The sequence below is a fragment of the Octopus bimaculoides genome, chromosome 6 (genome assembly GCF_046866305.1).
Source record: "Octopus bimaculoides isolate indiv1 chromosome 6, ASM4686630v1, whole genome shotgun sequence".
Taxonomy (NCBI): domain Eukaryota; kingdom Metazoa; phylum Mollusca; class Cephalopoda; order Octopoda; family Octopodidae; genus Octopus; species Octopus bimaculoides.
This window is the reverse complement of record NC_142933.1, coordinates 225886-245857: the sequence shown is the minus strand read 5'-3', so window position 1 is coordinate 245857 and position 19972 is coordinate 225886. Positions and strand designations below refer to the sequence as shown.

The 19972-nt window shown below is 35.8% G+C and overlaps 1 protein-coding gene across 13 annotated transcripts in view; it reads left to right on the top strand.

Annotated features, from left to right (window-relative positions):
- The window catches only part of LOC106872207 (phosphatidylinositol 4-kinase alpha), a 134454-nt gene that overhangs the window by 11390 nt on the left and 103092 nt on the right, over positions 1-19972 (top strand). For 9 of the 13 annotated variants that reach the window (XM_089353321.1, XM_089353317.1, XM_089353316.1 and 6 more), the window contains exons 2-4: positions 14057-14176; positions 15162-15255; positions 16366-16401. In XM_089353321.1, coding sequence (XP_089209447.1) covers positions 14057-14176; positions 15162-15255; positions 16366-16401 — 250 coding nt within the window. The remainder of the gene's footprint in view (positions 1-14056; positions 14177-15161; positions 15256-16365; positions 16402-19972) is intronic. The other 4 variants (XM_089353322.1, XM_089353319.1, XM_089353318.1 and 1 more) reach the window with 1 other exon arrangement.

The following is a 19972-nucleotide window of genomic DNA, read 5'->3' as shown; positions in this document are numbered from 1 at the left end:
ATCACTTTTGCCTATGTAGCAACTGACTATAATGCTCTTGTGGTACCGTCCCATCCATGCTAGCATGGAACATGGACGTTAAATGATGATGATACATATAACAGGCTTGCACAACCATGACGAGAGGCAGGAAACAGTGGTGAGAGATGATGCATGTGCCCATAGTCCTTGGCCCTCAGCAATGAGGATGGGAATAGGCAAAACAGCACCAGTTCCGTACTAGTCTGGTGCACTGTGTTCTGTTTTTAGATGAGCTTTGTAACCATATAAAAATGTTTATGTCTGTCTGTTGTTTTCTTGCTAAACTAAAGTTTCATCTATAAGATAATAATTGTGATTTATGTTAATCTCTCTAGTTTCAAATAACCATACAACATATGCCTCTCATTACTTGTGTCTTGATAAGAGAGCTTCTATCATTCTTCATTATCTACATATATGTTGTGTATAACATGTATATATGTATGTATATATATATGTGTGTGTGTGTGTGTGTGTAACATGTATATATGTGTGTGTGTATGTATGTATGCATGCATGCATGCAGATTTGTATGTTTTGCTTTATGTATGTATTCTCGTGCATATAGTTGCATATCTAGACATGCTCATAGTCATATATGTTTAAATGATAAACTTCTGGAAAGTTTAACAGATTTTTACAGTTCCAGTGACGGATTAGATCTGTAGTCTTCGAATTAGCTTTCTCCGTTCTGGTTTTGTTTGTTTGTTTGTCTATCTTTCTGTCCACCAGTCACTACATTCACCCCTCAACTCACTCGATCTTTACAGTTGTCACCTACTCTTCCCTTCTCATCATCCCTGAACTTTTGTTTTTCCATTCATTATATTCCTCCTCCCTTGCTCATTCCCCATCTCTAACCATCTCCCATTCTTTCATATTATATATATATATATATATATAATCCTGAATAATGTAATATTTTAATTTATAATCAATCTACATGAGACAGGCCATGACATTAAAGTGAGCTGACCATTTCACTTCAGTCACATTGCTAATACCTTTGAGAAAGGCATGACCATCATACAAACCTGATTCCGCTTGTTTATGAATCTGGAGTTTTGAGCTTTGTAAGAAATCAGTCCACCATTGTTTCAGTTTTTATATTAGGGCTGTCCTGTTGCACCACTTCCAGGGGTTTCTTTTGATTATACTGCGATCAGTACTAAGAGATTGCTATTTATATTTTATCAATTTATGAAAGGCTTTGTTAATGTTACATATTCATTATAACTAGTTTCTCGCTCCACTCCCCTTAAACCCAGTCATATCACGTCTATGGATAATGGAAACAATTACTTGTAAATTCTTCATATCTTTTACTGTCTCTCTTGATAATGGGCATTACTCTAATTGCCTGACATTTTATGCCTAATTTAGAAATTATCATCATCACCAACACCTTCACAACATCACATTCATCATGACCATCACAACCACCACATTCATCATCATCACTATAATGGTTATCATTATCACCTTCATGATTCTCATTATTATTATTGATTACCTGCTTATATTTATAATAATCATATATTGTCTGTGTGTATATATATATATATATATATATATATATATACATATATGCATACAAACGTGTGTATTATCATTGTCATCTTTGTCATCATCGTTTAGCATGGGTTAGACAGTGACAGTGACAGATTGGAGCTGGTAAGCCAGAGAGCTGCACCAGGCTCCAGTTGTCTGTTTTGGTCTAGTTTCCATGGCTAGATGCCCTTCCTAATGCCAACCACTCCACATTGAGTACTGTGTGCCTTTTTTCATACCACTGGCATGGATACCTTTTATGTGTCGCCAGCACAGGTGCCTTTCATGTGGCACTGACAATGACGACAACTTCACTTAGCTTGATGTGTCTTCTCAAGCACAGAAAGCCACCAAAAATCTTCTCGGTTACTTGTCATTGCCTCCGTTGAGACACAACATATGAAGATCATATTTTATCACCTTGTTCCACATCTTCCTGGATCTATCTCTTCCATCAGTTCCCTCCACAGTTAGAGATCAGTACTTCGTTACATGGCTGTCCTCATCCATATGCATCAGATGACCAGACCAGTGGAGTCTTCTCTTCGCACACTGCGTCTGGTGCTTCTTAGAACCAGTTTTTCTCTTTAGACACTTAACACTTTGTCTCACATGCACATAGACATTGCACATCCAGCAGAGCATACTACCTTCATTTCTTTCAAACCTTTACATGTCTTTTGCAGTTACAGCTCATGTTTCACTGCCATGTAGCATGACTGTTCACACACGGGCATTATACAGGGTGTCCACAAGGTTTGGGTACATGGAGTAAATAAAATCACAACATAAACAATTAAATATAAGAAATAATAATTTCTTATGTGTTAATCCCCATGTACCCAGACTTTGTGGACACCCTGTACAATCTGCCTTTCACTCTGAGGGAGAGACCCTTTGTTTCTAACAATGGTAGAAGCTTTCTGGCTTTGCCCAACCCATTCATATTCTAGCAGCTATGCTCCTAGAGCACCCTCCTCTACTGCTGACTTGGTCACCTAGGTAGCGGAAGCTCTTGACTACTATTAAGTATCCTGCTGGGCATTTGCACAATTGTTGTGGATGAAGGTCATTCATTGTATCCAGGCACAGAAAATCTGCCTTGATAAACTCCATACAACCCAGGCAAACAGAAAAGTGAACATTAAATGATGGTGATGGTCTGGCAATCTGGTAACACTGAAGGAAAGTAAGTGCAGCATCACATTGGCACTCGTTACAAGCAACACTCCACGAATTCCCAACATTACACACCAGAAATTGTTTCCAATAAGAACCACATAAATCAGCCAAGCCCTAATGAGGGCCACAGTCCACTACTCTTCAGCTGCAATGGAGACACAGAAATATAATTAGTGCCAAAATAATGCACCTGAGCCATATTCTAATGCATTAGAAGCAACAGACTGCATAGCAGCTGTGAAGCAATTAGGAAACATGACACTAGAACAACAGAATACAATGATGCTGATCAAATCCAATATGGTAACATGAAGAATCAGCTAAATAAATAATATTATAATATTACACTGATATTGAGGAACAATTGCCAAACCAAAAACAAAAAGGAAAACTCCAGTTATTATTAACACTTTGGTTGTACTTCAGATGGCTACAACCTCAAATGAATCTTATAAATAAATAATGTGAATGCGGAGGTTTATTTCCATTAACCACTTGTTAAATGCCCACAGCTGGAATCTTATCACAAAATCTAACTTACCATCAAAAAACATCAGGCTTTACAAAATATACAAATGATTTAGCTTTTATTTGAACTGTTTTTATACCAAACCACTTGAGATTATCTCCAGCTCAATAATATAAAAATTATTTTTAAATGTGTTTCTGTTTTAATTAAAACTTATTACAATTTTATATAAGAACTTTTTATTTTAGGGGGGAAAGAATATTTTAAGTAATATCAGAAAAATATGTACATGTGTAGAATAATCATTGTATTAAAAATATAAGTATATAAAAAAATATATGTAAATATGTATATTTATATTTCTAATACAATGGTCATTCTACACATGTACACTAACTGGCTGGGATCAGTAAAAAGATGGATACTGATGGACAGCTGGAATGTAGGAGAATCTGAAGAGAAAGAAAAAATGGTTCTCTTGGACTTTGAAAGAGAATTTATATGGTAACCCCAAAGTTGACATTCTTCATTTGTAAAGGGGAATGATGACATGGTATATATCCTGATTATGTTACCAATAATCTGGGCACTAGTAATGTTCCATTTGTCTGTATGGGAAGAATTGTCACTTTTTTTCTACTTTAGGCACAAGGCCCAAAATTTTTGGGGAGGGGGCCAGTCAATTAAATCGAACCTGATATACAACTGGTACTTAATTTATTGACCCCGAAAAGATGAAAGGTAAAGTCAACTTCGGTGGAATTTGAACTCAGAATGTAAAGACAGACAAAATATCGCTAAGCATTTCGCCCAGTGTGCTAACGTTTCTGCCAGCTCACCGCCTTAAAGAATTGTCACTCAGTGAGAATGAGAGATGAAGTTGGTCCTGGTGTAATATAAACTCAGAACATTAAATACCTTTTATTGATAGCAACTGTAACAACAGCACTGTCACCATCATCATCATCATTTCATTGTCCACTTTTCCATGCTTGCATGGGTTGGATGGAACTTGCATGGCTTGATGCCCTTCCTCTCACCAGCCACCACCTGTTTCTAAATAAGGAAAACATTTCTTTATGGCCAGACATGTTTTCACCGGAAATTAGAAACGGACATGACTTGTATGTCATTTACAATTATCATATAAAGTCAAGACAAGGAAATAGCAACACGCACGCAAATCATTTTACCAGGCTTTGTTAGCTGGGGCTATAGTAGAAGACACTTGCTCAAGGTCACATGCAATGGGACTGAATCCATAGCCTTGTGGTTGCGAAGCCGACTTTTCAACCATACAGCCACATCCGTAACAATAACAATGATATTAATGAATTTGGAGAGAGAATATTAATCGATGAGATCAACCCTAGAACTTGACTGGTGTTTTGTTTTATTAGTCCCAGGAGGATGTAAGATAAATATAACCTCAGTAGAATTTGAACTTAGAGATCTGGAACCAATATTGCAAAGCTTTCTATCTACCCCCTGTGATAACCCTGTTGATTCATTGAATAATAATAATAATAATGACAATAATAATAATAATAATAATAATAATGACAATAATAATAATAATAATAATAATAATAATTATAATAATAATAATAATGACAATAATAATAATAATAATGACAATAATAATAATAATAATAATAATGACAATAATAATATTAATAATAATAATGACAATAATAATAATAATAATGACAATAATCATCATCATCATCATCATCGTTTAACGTCCGCTTTCCATGCTGGTATGGGTTGGACGATTTGACTGAGGACTGGTGAAACCGGATGGCAACACCAGGCTCCAGTCTGATTTGGCAGAGTTTCTACAGCTGGATGCCCTTCCTAACGCCAACCACTCAGAGAGTGTAGTGGGTGCTTTTACGTGTCACCCGCACGAAAACGGCCACGCTCGAAATGGTGTCTTTTATGTGCCACCCGCACAAGCCAGTCCAGGGGCACTGGCAACGATCTCGCTCGAAAATCCTACAGGAGCCAGTCAGGCGGTACTGGCAACGGCCACGCTCAAAATGGTGCATCTCATGTGCCACCCGCACAAGAACCAGTCCAGGGGCACTGGCAGCGATCTTACTTGGCTTGCCGGGTCTTCTCACGCACAGCACATTTCCAAAGGTCTCGGTCCGTAGTCATCGCCTCGGTGAGGCCCAATGTACGAAGGTCTTGCCTCACCACCTCAGCCCAGGTCTTCCTGGGCCTACCTCTTCCACGGGTTCCCTCAACTGTTAGGGTGTGGCACTTTTTCAAGCAGCTATCCTCCTCCATTCTCACCACATGTCCATACCAGCGCAATTGTCTCTCTTGCACGCCACAACTGATGCTTCTAATGTTCAGCTTTTCTCTCAAGATACTTACACTCTGACGGGTATTCACATTGACATTACACATCCAACGGAGCATACTGGCTTCATTCCTTGCGAGCTTACGTATGTCCTCAGCAGTTACAGCCCATGTTTCACTGCCATGTATAGCATGGTTGTTCGTACGCATGCGTCATACAGTCTGCCTTTTACTCTGAGTGAGAGTCCCTTTGTCGCCAGCAGGGGTAAGAGCTCTCTAAACTTTGCCCAGGCTATTCTTATTCTAGCAGCTACACTTTCAGCGCACCCACCCTCACTACTAACTTGGTCGCCCAGATAGCGGAAGCTATCGACTACCTCTAGTTTTTCACCCTGGAATGAGATAGAAGTTGTTTCCTGTTTGTTTGCAGTCTTTATTGCACCTGAACATCTGCCACAAACAAAAACTAACTTGCTAGTTAACCTGCCTTTGATGTTTCTGCACCTCTTATGTGTCCATAGCTTGCACCGGGTACATCTTATAGAGTTACTACCTACTCCTTTTCTACATACTGAGCAGGGCCATCTACCTGAAGGGGTTTGTGTTTTATCTACCTTCCTACTTATTAGGATTTTGGTTTTAGCTAGGTTGACTCTAAGGCCCTTCAATTCTAGACCTTGCTTCCACACCTGAAACTTCTCCTCTAGTTCTGATAGTGACTCCGCAATTAGGGCAAGGTCATCAGCATAGAGGAGCTCCCAGGGGCAACCTGTCTTGAACTCCTCTGTGATTGCCTGGAGGACTATGGTAAATAAGAGGGGGCTGAGGACGGAACCTTGGTGGACCCCTACCTCTACCCGGAATTCATTGCTGTACTCATTTCCAACCCTCACCTTACTGGCAGCATCTCTGTACATGGCTCGCACAGCTCTCACTAACCATTCTTCTATCCCAAGTTTCCTCATTGACCACCAGATAAGGGATCGGGGGACCCTGTCAAAGGCTTTCTCCATGTCAACGAAAGCCAGGTACAGAGGTTTATCCTTAGCTAGGTATTTCTCCTGCAACTGTCCCACTAGAAATAAGGCATCAGTAGTGCTTTTACCTGGCACAAACCCAAACTGCATCTCATCTAAATTGATTCGCTCCCTAATTAGTTGGGCTATGACCCTCTCTGTAACTTTCATAACCTGATCTAACAGCTTGATGCCTCTGTAATTATTTGTATCTAAAGCGTCCCCTTTACCTTTGTAGCAGTTGACTATGATGCTGCTACACCAGTCATTGGGTATGACTCCTTCGTGTATCACCTGGTTCGTAATACGGGTGACTAGGCTATAGCCAACACTGCCAGATATTTTGAGCATCTCTGCAGTGATTCCTGATGGGCCGGGGGCTTTCCCGGTCTTCATACTCTTAAGAGTATGAGTATGAATAATAATATTAATAATAATAATGACAATAATAATAATAATAATGACAATAATAATAATAATAATAATAATAATAATAATAATAATAATAATAACGGCAATAATAATAATAATAATAATAATAATAACGACAATAATGATGATAATAATAATAATAATAATAATAATAATAATAATAACGACAATAATGATAATAATAATAATAATAATAATAATAATAATGACAACAACAATAATAATAATAATAATGATGATAAGGAGGATAGACTGTAATGGTTGTGAATCGACAGAATAATGGAACGAAGCTTGAGAAATATCAAAAGAAACTAAGATATCAAAGTATTTAATCACAAGCTGTTTCTGATGCTAATACTGGAGAATAGTAATGGGTGAATGGAAGAATTCTTCAGATACGTGTGACCTCTTGGCATTCTTGTCCTGGCCTTTATAGTTTAAAATTCTTGATGTAAAAGAACCAAAGTTTTGTCATCTACAATGAAAGCCTTTGAACAAAACTGGAATGTCTGACTTAGAAATGGAATTACCATCTCATCTCCAGTTAAGAATCAATTGAAGTCAATAAGGCTACTGGCAAGATAGAATCTGTCGATATGGATTTTTGAAATGTTTTTTCAGTATTTCTTTGTCCTGAAGGAGTGAACACTGAATATTGATGGATGAGAGGGAATTAGCAAACAAATTATGATCTTTCTTTATATCAGAGAAGGCTGTTATCTTGTTACTCTAGCATTTAGGAATTTTTGCTCTCATTAGATGCTGAGTGGAGTAGAATAGGGGTAAAAAGTGACAGTGTGTAAGTGGTAAAATGTTGAAGTCTCTTGGATAAGACCAGAGGTTCTCAAGCTTTTTGGGCCACCAACCCCATCATGGCCACATAATACCCTCAGCACCCCCACCCCTATTTTTATGTATCTCTTTTACTCTTTTACTTGTTTCAGTCATTTGACTGCGGCTATGCTGGAGCACTACCTTTAGTCGAGCGAATTGACCCCAGGACTTATTCTTTGTAAGCCTAGTACTTATTCTATCTGTCTCTTTTGCTGAACCGCTAAGTTACAGGGACGTAAACACACCAGCATCGGTTATCAAGCGATGTTGGGATGACAAACATATACACACACACACACACACACACACACACACACACACACATGCACATACATATATATACGTATATACGACAGGCTTCTTTCAGTTTCCATCTACCAAATCCACTCACAAGGCTTTGGTTGGCCCAAGGCCATAGTAGAAGATACTTGCCCAAGGTACCACGCAATGGGACTGAACCTGGGACCATGTGGTTGGTAAGCAAGCTACTTACCACACAGCCACTCCTGCACCTATAAATAAAAGTTTTATATTTTACTAATTTATATATACTATGAACCATTTTATATTTAATATAATATTTTATAACTTGTATACAAATACTATAATAATATTATAATAAATTCATAGCATACCCCAATCCACTGTCTTCCTCCCAATGCGTTCTTTTCCCCTACTAGCCCCTTAGACACCAGCGCCCACCTGGACCCTCTTGATGCCCACCAGGGTGTGGTAGCACCCACTTTGAAAATCTATAGATTAGACCGATAGATTCCCATGAGTGAGACATAAGTATCACTGTGCGGTTGAGAAGTTTGCTTTCCAACCCTATGGTCTTAGGTTCAGTCCTACAGCCTGGAACCTTGGGCAAAAGGGTCTTCTACTATAGCTCAAGGCTGACCAAAGCCTTGTGAGTGGATTTTGTTGACAGAAACTGAAAGAAACCTGTTTTGTGTGTGTGTGTGTGTGTGTGTGTGTGTGTGTGTGTGTGTGTACCGTGACATTGTGAAATGTTGTGAATGAATGTCATTCATTTTCTATATTATGCGAAAACAAAAATTGGTGAGCTGGTAGAACCTTTAGCATGCTAGACAAAATACTTAGCAGTACTTCAGCTGTCTTCACATTCTGAGTTCAAATTCCATCAAGGTTGACTTTATCTTTTATCCTTTCTGGGTCAATAAAATAAGTACCAGTTGAACACGGGGGGGGGGGTTAATGTAATCAACTGCCCCTCCGCCACTAAATTGCTGGCCTTTGCCAAAATTTGAAGCTAATATTATGTGGAAACATGTTTGGCCATGACTTAGTGGTTTGGCAAAAAGACTGACAGAATAAGCACCAGGCTTACAAAGAATGTTGTGAGGTTGATTTCTTTGACTAAAAGGCAGTGCTCCAGCATGGCCACAGTCAAAATGACTGAAACAAGTAAAAAAGAAACAGTAATTAATAAAATAACATCTATAACATTTATTATGCTGGTGTTTGGAACATAAATTAACATGAAATTTTGAGGGAAGGATTTAATTCAGATCATATCCTAGAACCAAGGTGTAATTTTTTCCTATAGCTGCTCTCTTCAAACAGTTCTCCCTTCCAACCATATCTGCTTCCCTTACACTTTTACCTCTGCTAACCTATTACTCCCTGTGCTCTGCCAGTGATTAATGACATCAATAACAGTTGATAGATACCAGATAAGGTTACTTGTTCTTAGGTTTTGCTATTAAATTTAGCTTGGTCTTTGTGAACCTATCTGTTATTAGTTCTGTTATGTTAAGAATAATATCCAACAGCCTTTGACTGTTTCATATGCACTTTTAAAATTACTTCAGTTAGAAGTTTAATATTTTATCTTCCTACAAACAACAAACACGCCAGTCAGCTCATACCTTCCAGGTGTAACAAGATTTTTGTGTTGGTAGGATTTGTGTTTATCAATATTCAGCTTTACTTCTTACTGTTTTTTTTTTTTTTGTGCTATTGATTTTACATTGCTTTCTTTAGCTCACTCTTGATATTATTTTTATCATCTCATATTTTATTCTAAAAATCTTAAATGGTTTGTCTATCAGTTTTGATTATTGACTATTGGATATATCTTCAAAATATTATTTTACGTTACAAGTATTACAGCTTGTTGTGCTGAGATATATTGGCATTTTCTATTTTTCTCTGCTGGAATCTCTTACTGAAGACTTTCTCTTAGAGCTGTTACATATTTATTTTATCTAGAATTTCACTTTCTGCTTCTCTTTCACAAAAAACAAGGACACCTTTTATTTCTCATTCTAAATATTTCCCCTCATTTTTTTTCTCTTCGTCTTTAGTTCTATAGAACCTCTCCTGCTCTTGTACTTTTCCAATAAATACCCAATTTTACTCATAATAAATATGGTTGTTCCACAGAAAATTTCTGTTAGAATATTTCTTAGTTTTTAGATTTTTAAGCGCTACCAAAATGGCTTTGATGTGTTCTGATGCTCTTAGTCCCAGACCTAAACTTTTCCTTTATTCCATATATAAATACTAAGATGTCAGTCTCTTATAATATTTCTTTCTTAGGATTTTGTTTAATTTCACTCATATCCTTAGAATACAACCATTAGCGTAGCTAGAATGTGTGCCGCCCCTACTGCTTTGCCTAGCTACGCTAGTGAATACAACTGCAACATAGTATTGTTGTTGCTGTTTTTGAGGTGGTGAGCTGGGCAGAATTATTAGCAGCATTTCTTGTGGTTCTTTATATTCTGAGATCAAATTCTGCTGAGGTTGATTTACCTTTCATCCCTTCAGGGCCAATAAAATAAGTACCAGTTGAGCACTGGGAGTCGATATAATCAAAATGCTTAGCGGTATATCACCCATTACTGTGTTCTGAGTTCAAATTCTGCCAAGGTTGATTTCACCTTTTATCCTTTTGGATTGATAAATTAAGTACCAGTGAAACACTGGGGTTGATGTAATTGACTGGTCCCTCTCCCAAAATTTCAGGCCTTGTGCTTCCAGTAGAAAGTATTATTATTATTATTGTTATTATTATTATTATTATTATTATCTACCTTGAATTCTTGTCTGCCTCAAGCCTTCGGGTGTGGTTCATGTATAGTTGAAAATGGAGTATCTGTGCTACCAGTGCACAGATTAAACAGCAAATCTAGAAAACAAACATGGAAATAGGTTATTTATTCAGAATGCAAAAATATGGGAATGACTGAAGTTGTTCAAATAATTAACTAAAGGCAACATGAAGGTGGGGATAGTAGGAGTGGGGGGGGGGGGAGTTAATTAAATAGACTCGTGCCAAAATGAGAAATATAAAAACAAAAAAGACAGCAACAAAATATAAAATAATGCTAAAACAAGTCTTAAAACCCAGCTGATTTGGCCTTATTCTCAATTTGCAGATGTTATTGATGGAATATATTTTAAGCCAGCATCATTCCTATAGAAATAACCATAATAGATCTGCTTGATGCCAAAATTATTTTGGTATTGTTCAATATTGGCTCACATAATTTCCTGGTTTTATTTTATTTAACTTGGTGAGTTTTTAATAGTTCTGGTTGGTTTTGTTCTTCACAAAGACTCAGTTTTGCTCTGTTCTACTGCATCAGTGCCTCTCTAAATTAAACAATGCTCATCATGATGATAGTGCTGCTGCTGATGATGATGATGACACCTTTTTGTCTTTTTAGTATTTTCATTCAACGGCTGAAAGCTTTAATGATTTCTGAATTTTACATTCAAGATTTGGTTGATGGATTGTAATTGATTTCCTGTAGGTGCAGTTGTTGCTGCGTGACTAAGGAACTTGCTTCCTTATGACATAACTTTCAGGTTCAGTCCCACTGCTTGGTACTTTGGGCAAGTGTCTTCTACAGCCATGGACTGACCAAAGTTCTGTGAATGGATTTGGGAGACGGAAGTGGAAAAAGTTCATATGTGATATATATGTATATATATAGAGAGCAATAAGAAAATGGAGGGGATTAATAGGTGCTATTCATCAACTTTTAGACATTATATTATGTCAATTTATTTATTTACTAAAAGGACAATTATAATAGTATAATAATATACACATAAAATAACAGAGAAATAAACATATTACATGTTTATATGAATATATATATGTTTGTGTATTATTGTTATAATTATATAATTATAATGATACGAACTGCTGCATTAATCCTCCCTTCTAAACACATCTAATACGTATGTACCTATGAGTATGTTTGTACGGAAATATATATATATATACAGCTGGATGCCCTTCCTAAGTGGTTGGCGTTAGGAAGGGCATCCAGCTGTAGAAACTCTGCCAAATTAGATTGGAGCCTGGTGTTGCCATCCGGTTTCACCAGTCCTCAGTCAAATCGTCCAACCCATGCTAGCATGGAAAGCGGACGTTTAAACGATGATGATGATGATGATAGGGAGAATTCACAAAAAAAAAAAAAAACAAAAGATGAAGACAGTTGGTGTAGAAAACAAACAGATGTATTAGTATAACGCTCAGGAATTGAAAAAGTCTTTAACGTTTCGAGCCTATGCTCTTCCACAGAAAGGAACACAGAAAGAAACAAGGAGAGAAAAAATGTATGTAGTGGTCAGCGATCTATCATGGCGAATATATGTATATATATGTGTATTCATCATGTATATACAGTTTCATTCTTACATAACTAAAATGATATATTGATTTTATAAATTACAATATTACTCCTCTTATAATAATTTTCTCATACCTCTGTTTATATTTTATCTAATATGAATAATATAATGCATCTGATAATAATAATAATTGATTAATTTGCATGCATATACATACACATATGCATGTACATTTATGTGTAGGTATGTGTATTTATGTATATTTAAAAGTATGTATATATGTGTGTACTTATATTTATAACTTAACCTTATGTACTTTCTAAAATCTCTGATGAAGCCTAGAGAAACACCCTAGTACCTCAATTTCATCTAATAATTACTTCAGTCCAGTGGATGGATAAAAGTAGAATGAGGTATTATTGCCTCTTGGCTGAAACAGCTGTATGATATTATCCCAATTTCTAATTGTTATATGTTATATATTTTAATAATTACTGATATTTTTATATTTTATATATTATATATATAAAGCATGATATGTTATACATGTATGTATATTGTTATAATTGTCCTTTTAGTAAATAAACAAATTGACGTAATATAGTGTCTAAAAGTTGATGAATACCACCAGTGTTCTCCTTCATTTTCTTATTGCTCTATAAATTTAGGGTAAAATAATTTTTATCCTCACCCATTTATTACACTTGGTAGTGTAATTGCCATGCAATGAAAAAACACTTGTGCATTAATAATAATTGGGTATCCTACCAGCAGTATATCGGATAGATATCCTTTAGTTGGTTGGATTCACAACCTCTAACTTTTTTTAATTTCACACACACACACACACACACACACACACACACACACACACACGTATATATACACACATACATATACACACACATATACACGCACACACGCACACACACATGCACACACACACACACACACACACACACCAGACACTTTACAAAGTACATTGTGTCTTTCTTTTGTCACTCTGTGTGTATTTTATGTACTGGATACATTTTATTATTATTATTATTGATGATTTGACTTCGGTTTTTTCTTACGTGGGTAGCAGGTTACTCCTGTAACCTTCGGTATCCACAATCTATCAATAGTCTTTCAAGTACTTAATACCCTCCTGATAATCTTTCCTGTCCCGAAGAATCAGAAGTAGTGGGGAGCATCATAGCCATGTGTTGAGAGGAATTCTTTGGGATTTGGATAATTCACCTCTGGAAACATGGGTGTTTTTTGTTCATCATCCTTAACCAGGGACCTTTTGAGTGGGATGGGCTACTGGACTTGAAGAAAATTCTAATTGCTATTCATCTTGATATGGGATCACCATGTTGCACACACATGTTTGTGATGCATGTGCCTGGTGTACCCTTATCAGACTGGTAGTCCTGATGGGTATAATGGGCTTCGTATGTTTTACCCCACTGTCACTTTGATGGCATGCACTGCTCTCTCAATAACAATGATAATATATTTATTATGATGATCTCTTTCTTATTCTTTTACTCCTTTACTTGTCTCAGCCATCAGACTGTGGCCATGCTGGGGCACCACCATATTTAATTTTTCCTAATTTAATGTCTGTCTCTTACAGGTTAACAAGATTATGAAATTATGTCCAGTTGAAAGTAACCATGGAACACTTAGATTGGATAGCCGGTCGCAGGATGTTATTATTGCTTTGGGTATATACCTATTAGAGTCTGGACTTCAGGTATGAACCTTTTTTTATGAATTTTTATTCATATGGTTGTGTGTTTAATGCAGTCTGAAGAATAAAACTGTACAATTATGGTTGTGCTCCCAAAGGAGGTTTTATCATTTAACTCCCCCCACTTTATGTAATCTAAGGTTTTCATGTATCTTTTCTGTAGCAAGGCACCTGTTCCTGTTTCTGTCATACTTTAACTTCTCAAAATCTAGAATAAATCCATCTCCTTCTTTATTAAAACCCCACTAAGTTGAAGGGTCTCTTCCTTGTTAGTAATTTCAATAATGCTAGTATTGCCAAAAAAGTTTTTTAATGGTGGAACTTGAAGTAGATAAAGCTATTAATAATAGCTTGTAGAGTATTGGTTTAAAATATCCACATGTAGTCTTCAATTCCATTTTTTTCTATAAGGGATTTTTTTAAACCCAATAATCTATTTATGATTTTATCTACTTTGAGTTCCACCGTTAAAAATAATTTATTTCATCTCTCTCAAAGTTTCTAAGTTCTTTTTACTGTAAATAATTTGCAATTCTTACTGGTAAGAATAATGCTTTCAAAATTGATGGAGAAGATTCAAAGTGTTGCTTTGGCATAATCTTTTATCTTTTACTTGTTTACATACAAGTGCCGATTGGTGACAGGAAGGGCATCCAGCTGCAGAAGATCTGCTTCACTGAATTCTGTCCAACTGATGCAAGTGTGAAAATATGGGTATTAAAATAATGAATGTCTAGAGAGAAAATATTCAAATAATAGCAGTTCTGAGATGATAACGAGAAGAGAACAAGCCAGAGTAGTTAGTGTAGGCAGCAGGGAAGGTTGAGGGAAAGTATGCTGCTTAGAATAGATATGAGGATTAGCAACAGGAAAGGCATCCAGCCATAGAAAATGCACCTTGTAAGTATGGAAATGTTGACATTAAAACGATGATGATGATTATGTTTATTTGCTGGAGCTATATTCTTTCCTTTCTTCTTACTGACAGTATAAAGAAAAAATCCTACCATATTTGCTGAATGTTTTAAGAGACCTCCCTAAAGTTCAGTGGATTGATGGACCCAAAGGAACACAAAAACACAGTAAGTCAGTTAAGAATTGTATTTTAAATGGTTGCAGTTCTGTCTGAAGAACTACCTTGATGCAGGTGTCAATGATGTTCTTTCTTGTGGTTAAATCAAAATGTTTCTATCATTTTTTGTATTAATTCAACACATCGATATACACATATACATACACATTTACACACATGCATGTTCACACATAAACACTCATGATTTGTGTGTTCGGAGCTATGTGATTCTGTTGACCACTTTCTTATCAAAGAAATTTGATTTTATGCCAAGTAAATGATTCCTTTTTTGTTGTTCTTTGTGACAAAACTCCCAAGACATTTTTCAAACTCTTGTGATATTGCCACACTAACATATAGATGTCAACTTATAATTTCTATATTTTTGGAATATTTATAAATTTGGTCGAAATGGATTAATCTAATCATTTGTTTTAGTTAATAAATTAAGATTTAGTTTTCTTTAAGATGACATGAATCTTAATTTCTTTAAGGTTCTCAACTTGTACCAAGAAAATATTTTGGTTACATTTGAGTTTTTCGTGGATTATTGCAGTACAATTTACAAATCCAGTGATATTTGCATTATTAAGCAGTAATATCTAGAGCTGGACGGCATACCATGATGGCATTTTCTTGTTATGTAAGGGATTGTTTTAAAATTGTCTTCTATAATTTTTACGTGTACAACTTTATATTGTTCTTATATTAGCCATGAGATTTCAGATACCCACATACATGGTTCAATATTGTGGTGAGTGATTATTTTACTTAGGTTTGTTTGTTTTTTTTTTAAATTTTAAAAATTATTTTCACATGTAAAAAAACCCCCCTGATTTCAATCCTGCTGCTATTTTAATTTGTATTTAAATTAATTAGCATTAATTATGTTGTCATGGGATTATTACAAGTTTACTAATACTCATAAAATCAATGTTCATATTATTGTAATTCCATTAGGACATAGTACCTCTCTCAGCATTCATACTCCAAACTATTATTTGCTTATGAAGAAATTTTTTCTTTTTTTGTTAACCTCTTCCCTAGAATAACTTTATATTTCACTCCAATTAATTTATGCACATTTCATTTTTTTTTTCTTTTCTATAAAACTTTTCAGGACAGATAAAATATGAAAGTGGTGTTAAAAAATCAGGTGGGTTGACCTCCTTGCCGGCTGTTCTGTCTCAGTTACTTCCTCCCCCCTCTCTTTTCATTGTCACTGATTTCCCTATATCCTACTTCATTGACATGCTAGTTAAAGATAATGATCTCACTGTCAGTTTGCTGTGTCTCCTCCTAATGTTCAATTATTCCTAATAACATTAGTATAGAATTTCTTAGTCTTCACTAACCATTTCCCTTTAAAAAAACAAAAAACAAACCTCAAAACTGTCTCCTCATTAGCAATTATTCCTAGCTATATTATAGTTAAGAATAAATTAGTGATTCTATGGCCTTAGTATTGCTATTCTCTGTTATTTACTGTCTGGTCATTCCTTAAATCCCTCTAGTTTTGCTTGATTTGATTTCAGTGTTGTATTAATTTGTGTTGTAATTGCTAAAATTTTCTAGATAAAATTCTAATATCAACCAATACTATTTTTTCAGCTGACATATTTCAAAACAATTTGCATGTTTGATTCACACTTAGGCATTATTAGTGATGGGAACATTACATGCTATTTATTAGGTTCATCACCATCGTTGTTGTTTAACGTCCACTTTCCATGCTGGCATGGGTTGGATGATTTGACTGAGGACTGGCGAACCAGAAGGCTGCACCAGGCTCCAATCTGATCTGGCAAAGTTTCTACAGCTGGATGCCCTTCCTAACGCCAACCACTCCAAGAGTGTAGCGGGTGCTTTTACGTGCCACCAGCACAAGGGCCAGTTACATGGTACTTGCAACAGCCATGCTCAAAAAGGTTTTTTTTTATGTGCCACTTGCACAGGAGCCAGTCCAGCAGCACTGGCAACGACCTCGCTCGAATGATTTTTTAACGTGCCACCAGCACAAGCGCTAGAAGGCAACGCTGGTAACGATTATGCTCAAATAATGCTATTTACGAGCCACTAGCACGGAAGCCAGACAGCTGCTCTGGCAATTCTATCAACTATTTCCTCAAGTACCATTGCCTATATTTTTTAACAGAGTGGAAGATTTTTTTCTGAAAGAAATTCCCAGTAAAAATTTAGCAGTAGTCCGAAGAATTCTCTTATATAGTTGGGGCAGGGTTTCCAAAGCTAGAAGAAGGATTCTGTCTGTTGTTTAGCCTCGAGTCAGCTTTGATCCAGTAGATCTTTGATGAAAGGCATAACAACCATGATCATCCAGTCCATTTGTGTATCTAGGATTACACTATCCACTGTGTCTTTGTTTTTGTTTTTAACATTGTATGGTGTGGTTTTATTGAGATTTAACTGCTATATCTAGGCTCATTGATATTAGTTGTTGCATGAGGTGGTAAAAGTTTGAGAATGTAAAAGTCTGCAACTTTAAAATGAACCTCCACCAACTGCTCTGCCTATCTATCTGTGCACACCTTTCAATACCGTGTATGCCATAAGGTCCTTCAAATGTAATGGAGGCCTCAAAAGACATTTTAAGATCCACAAAGATTAGAACTTAACTGCAACTCTTGGTGCTCTAAATCAGATATGCAATCTGTGTGGGTGTCTTTTCAATACATTGTCTGGTTTAAAAAGCCACATCAGATGCCATGATCGATCTAAGGTGTAGGTACAGGAGGTGATCAGACTCTGCATAAGGAGTAGACACCCCCTTCCCCCCACATATCCTTATAGTCAACTTAAGATGCATTTCTTGTTAGAACACTGAATACTGCATCATTAGCATGTTCTGTTTGGTGTTCTAACAAGTATCCATGTTGAGTTTGATATAAAGATAACCTTTAGTATTAATACTGCTTCTGTCACTAATTATATATATATATATATATATATATATATGTATATATATATATATATATATATATATATATATATATATATATATATATATATATATATATATATATATATATAATGATGGCTCTGAGGAAGGTACAAGTTGTTGCACAATCACTTATCTCTGATTGCAACACAGAAACAGCTGTAAGCTAATGAATATGATTACATAACTTGTTTTGTGATTCATTAATAAGCAAAACCATAAAATGTGACGCCATATGGCCTAGTAGTTAGGGTGCTGCACTCACAATCCAATATTGTGGTTTCAATCCTCAGACTTAGTGGTATGTTGTATTCTTGAGCAACACACTTCATTTTCTATTGCACTGTGATCATTTCAACATCTGATATTGTGTACTGTGCACCTGTCCAATCAACACCAATTTGATGGAGGGACTGAGCTCATACAGGGGACAAACATTTGATCACTTCAAACAAATCTGTGCAGACTGTTCAACAAAAACTTGTGGAATTGTCTTTTTTGAACTTGAAAAACTACCAAGAACATTAATAAGCACCATGTTATTGTTTAGAATCTCTCAGTTATGCTTATGATTAACAACAGTATTCAAAAGTTAGCGACTCAATTTGTGATTATGAAACTAATAGTAAAGCTACAAGCTTTTCAATGTTGAAGCTGAATCTTTGCCATTATCTCTCAGTGAAGTTGCTTTGGTCTTATAATGTTCTATGTTGAAGAATTATTGTGTGGGGTTTCTACCATATTTTGTACAACTGTTGCAAGGTGTGATGTAATTTCTGCTTTGCCTTCAAAATGTGGTATATTCTTTGTAGAGAAAGTCTTGTTGTGCTTGTAAAATATATATGCCTTGCTTAGTTAATGGAGGATGTTGTTAACGAGCCATGAAATATATATCAAGCTATAAATTTTTATTATGTTTTCTATTGTTAAAAGCATTGTTTTTGAGGTTGAATGATTGCCAGATTGTGCATGGTAAGCGATACAAACCTGTCTAATTATTGGACTATCCAAGCATAAAACTTGTAGCTCATGTATAACTCTGGTAATCATTAAAAGATAAATATATGTGTGTATATAGACACACATGACGTTAATTAATTTGAGCAAGATAATACATGAAACATTTACTGTTGTTGAAAAAATACAGCATACTGTATACAAATGCTCTGAAGAATTTAGACAAGAGCTAACAAAGTAGAATGACGAAAGGAAAAAATAAAATTTATTAAGGTTCTGTGATGTTTAGTTTCAATTGTATTTGTCCATCTTTATGTTCTGAGTTCAAACTCTGCTGAGGTCAACTTTGCCTTTCATCCCTTCGGGGTCGATAAAATAAGTACTTGTTGAGCACTGGGGTCAGTGTAATTGACTAACTCCCTCCCCCCCAATTTCAGGCCTTGTGCCTATAGTAGAAAGGATTATTATTATTAAGGCAGCAAACTGGCTGAACCATTAGCATGCTGGACAAAATACTTAGCAGTATTTCACTTGTTACTACATTGTGAGTTCAAATTCCGCCGAGGTTGACTTTGCCTTTCATCCTTTCAGGGTCAGTAAAATAAGTAACAGTTGAAGACTGGGACCACTGTAACTGACTTGTCCCCTTGCCCAAAATTGCTGCCCTTGTGGCAAAATTTTGAAAGCATTATTATTATTATTATTATTATTATTATTATTATTATTATTATAGAATATAACTAGAGAATTATTCTAGAAACATTTTCTGAGAATTTCTTAATTTGTTAATTGTATTAAAACTATGTTGATAAGA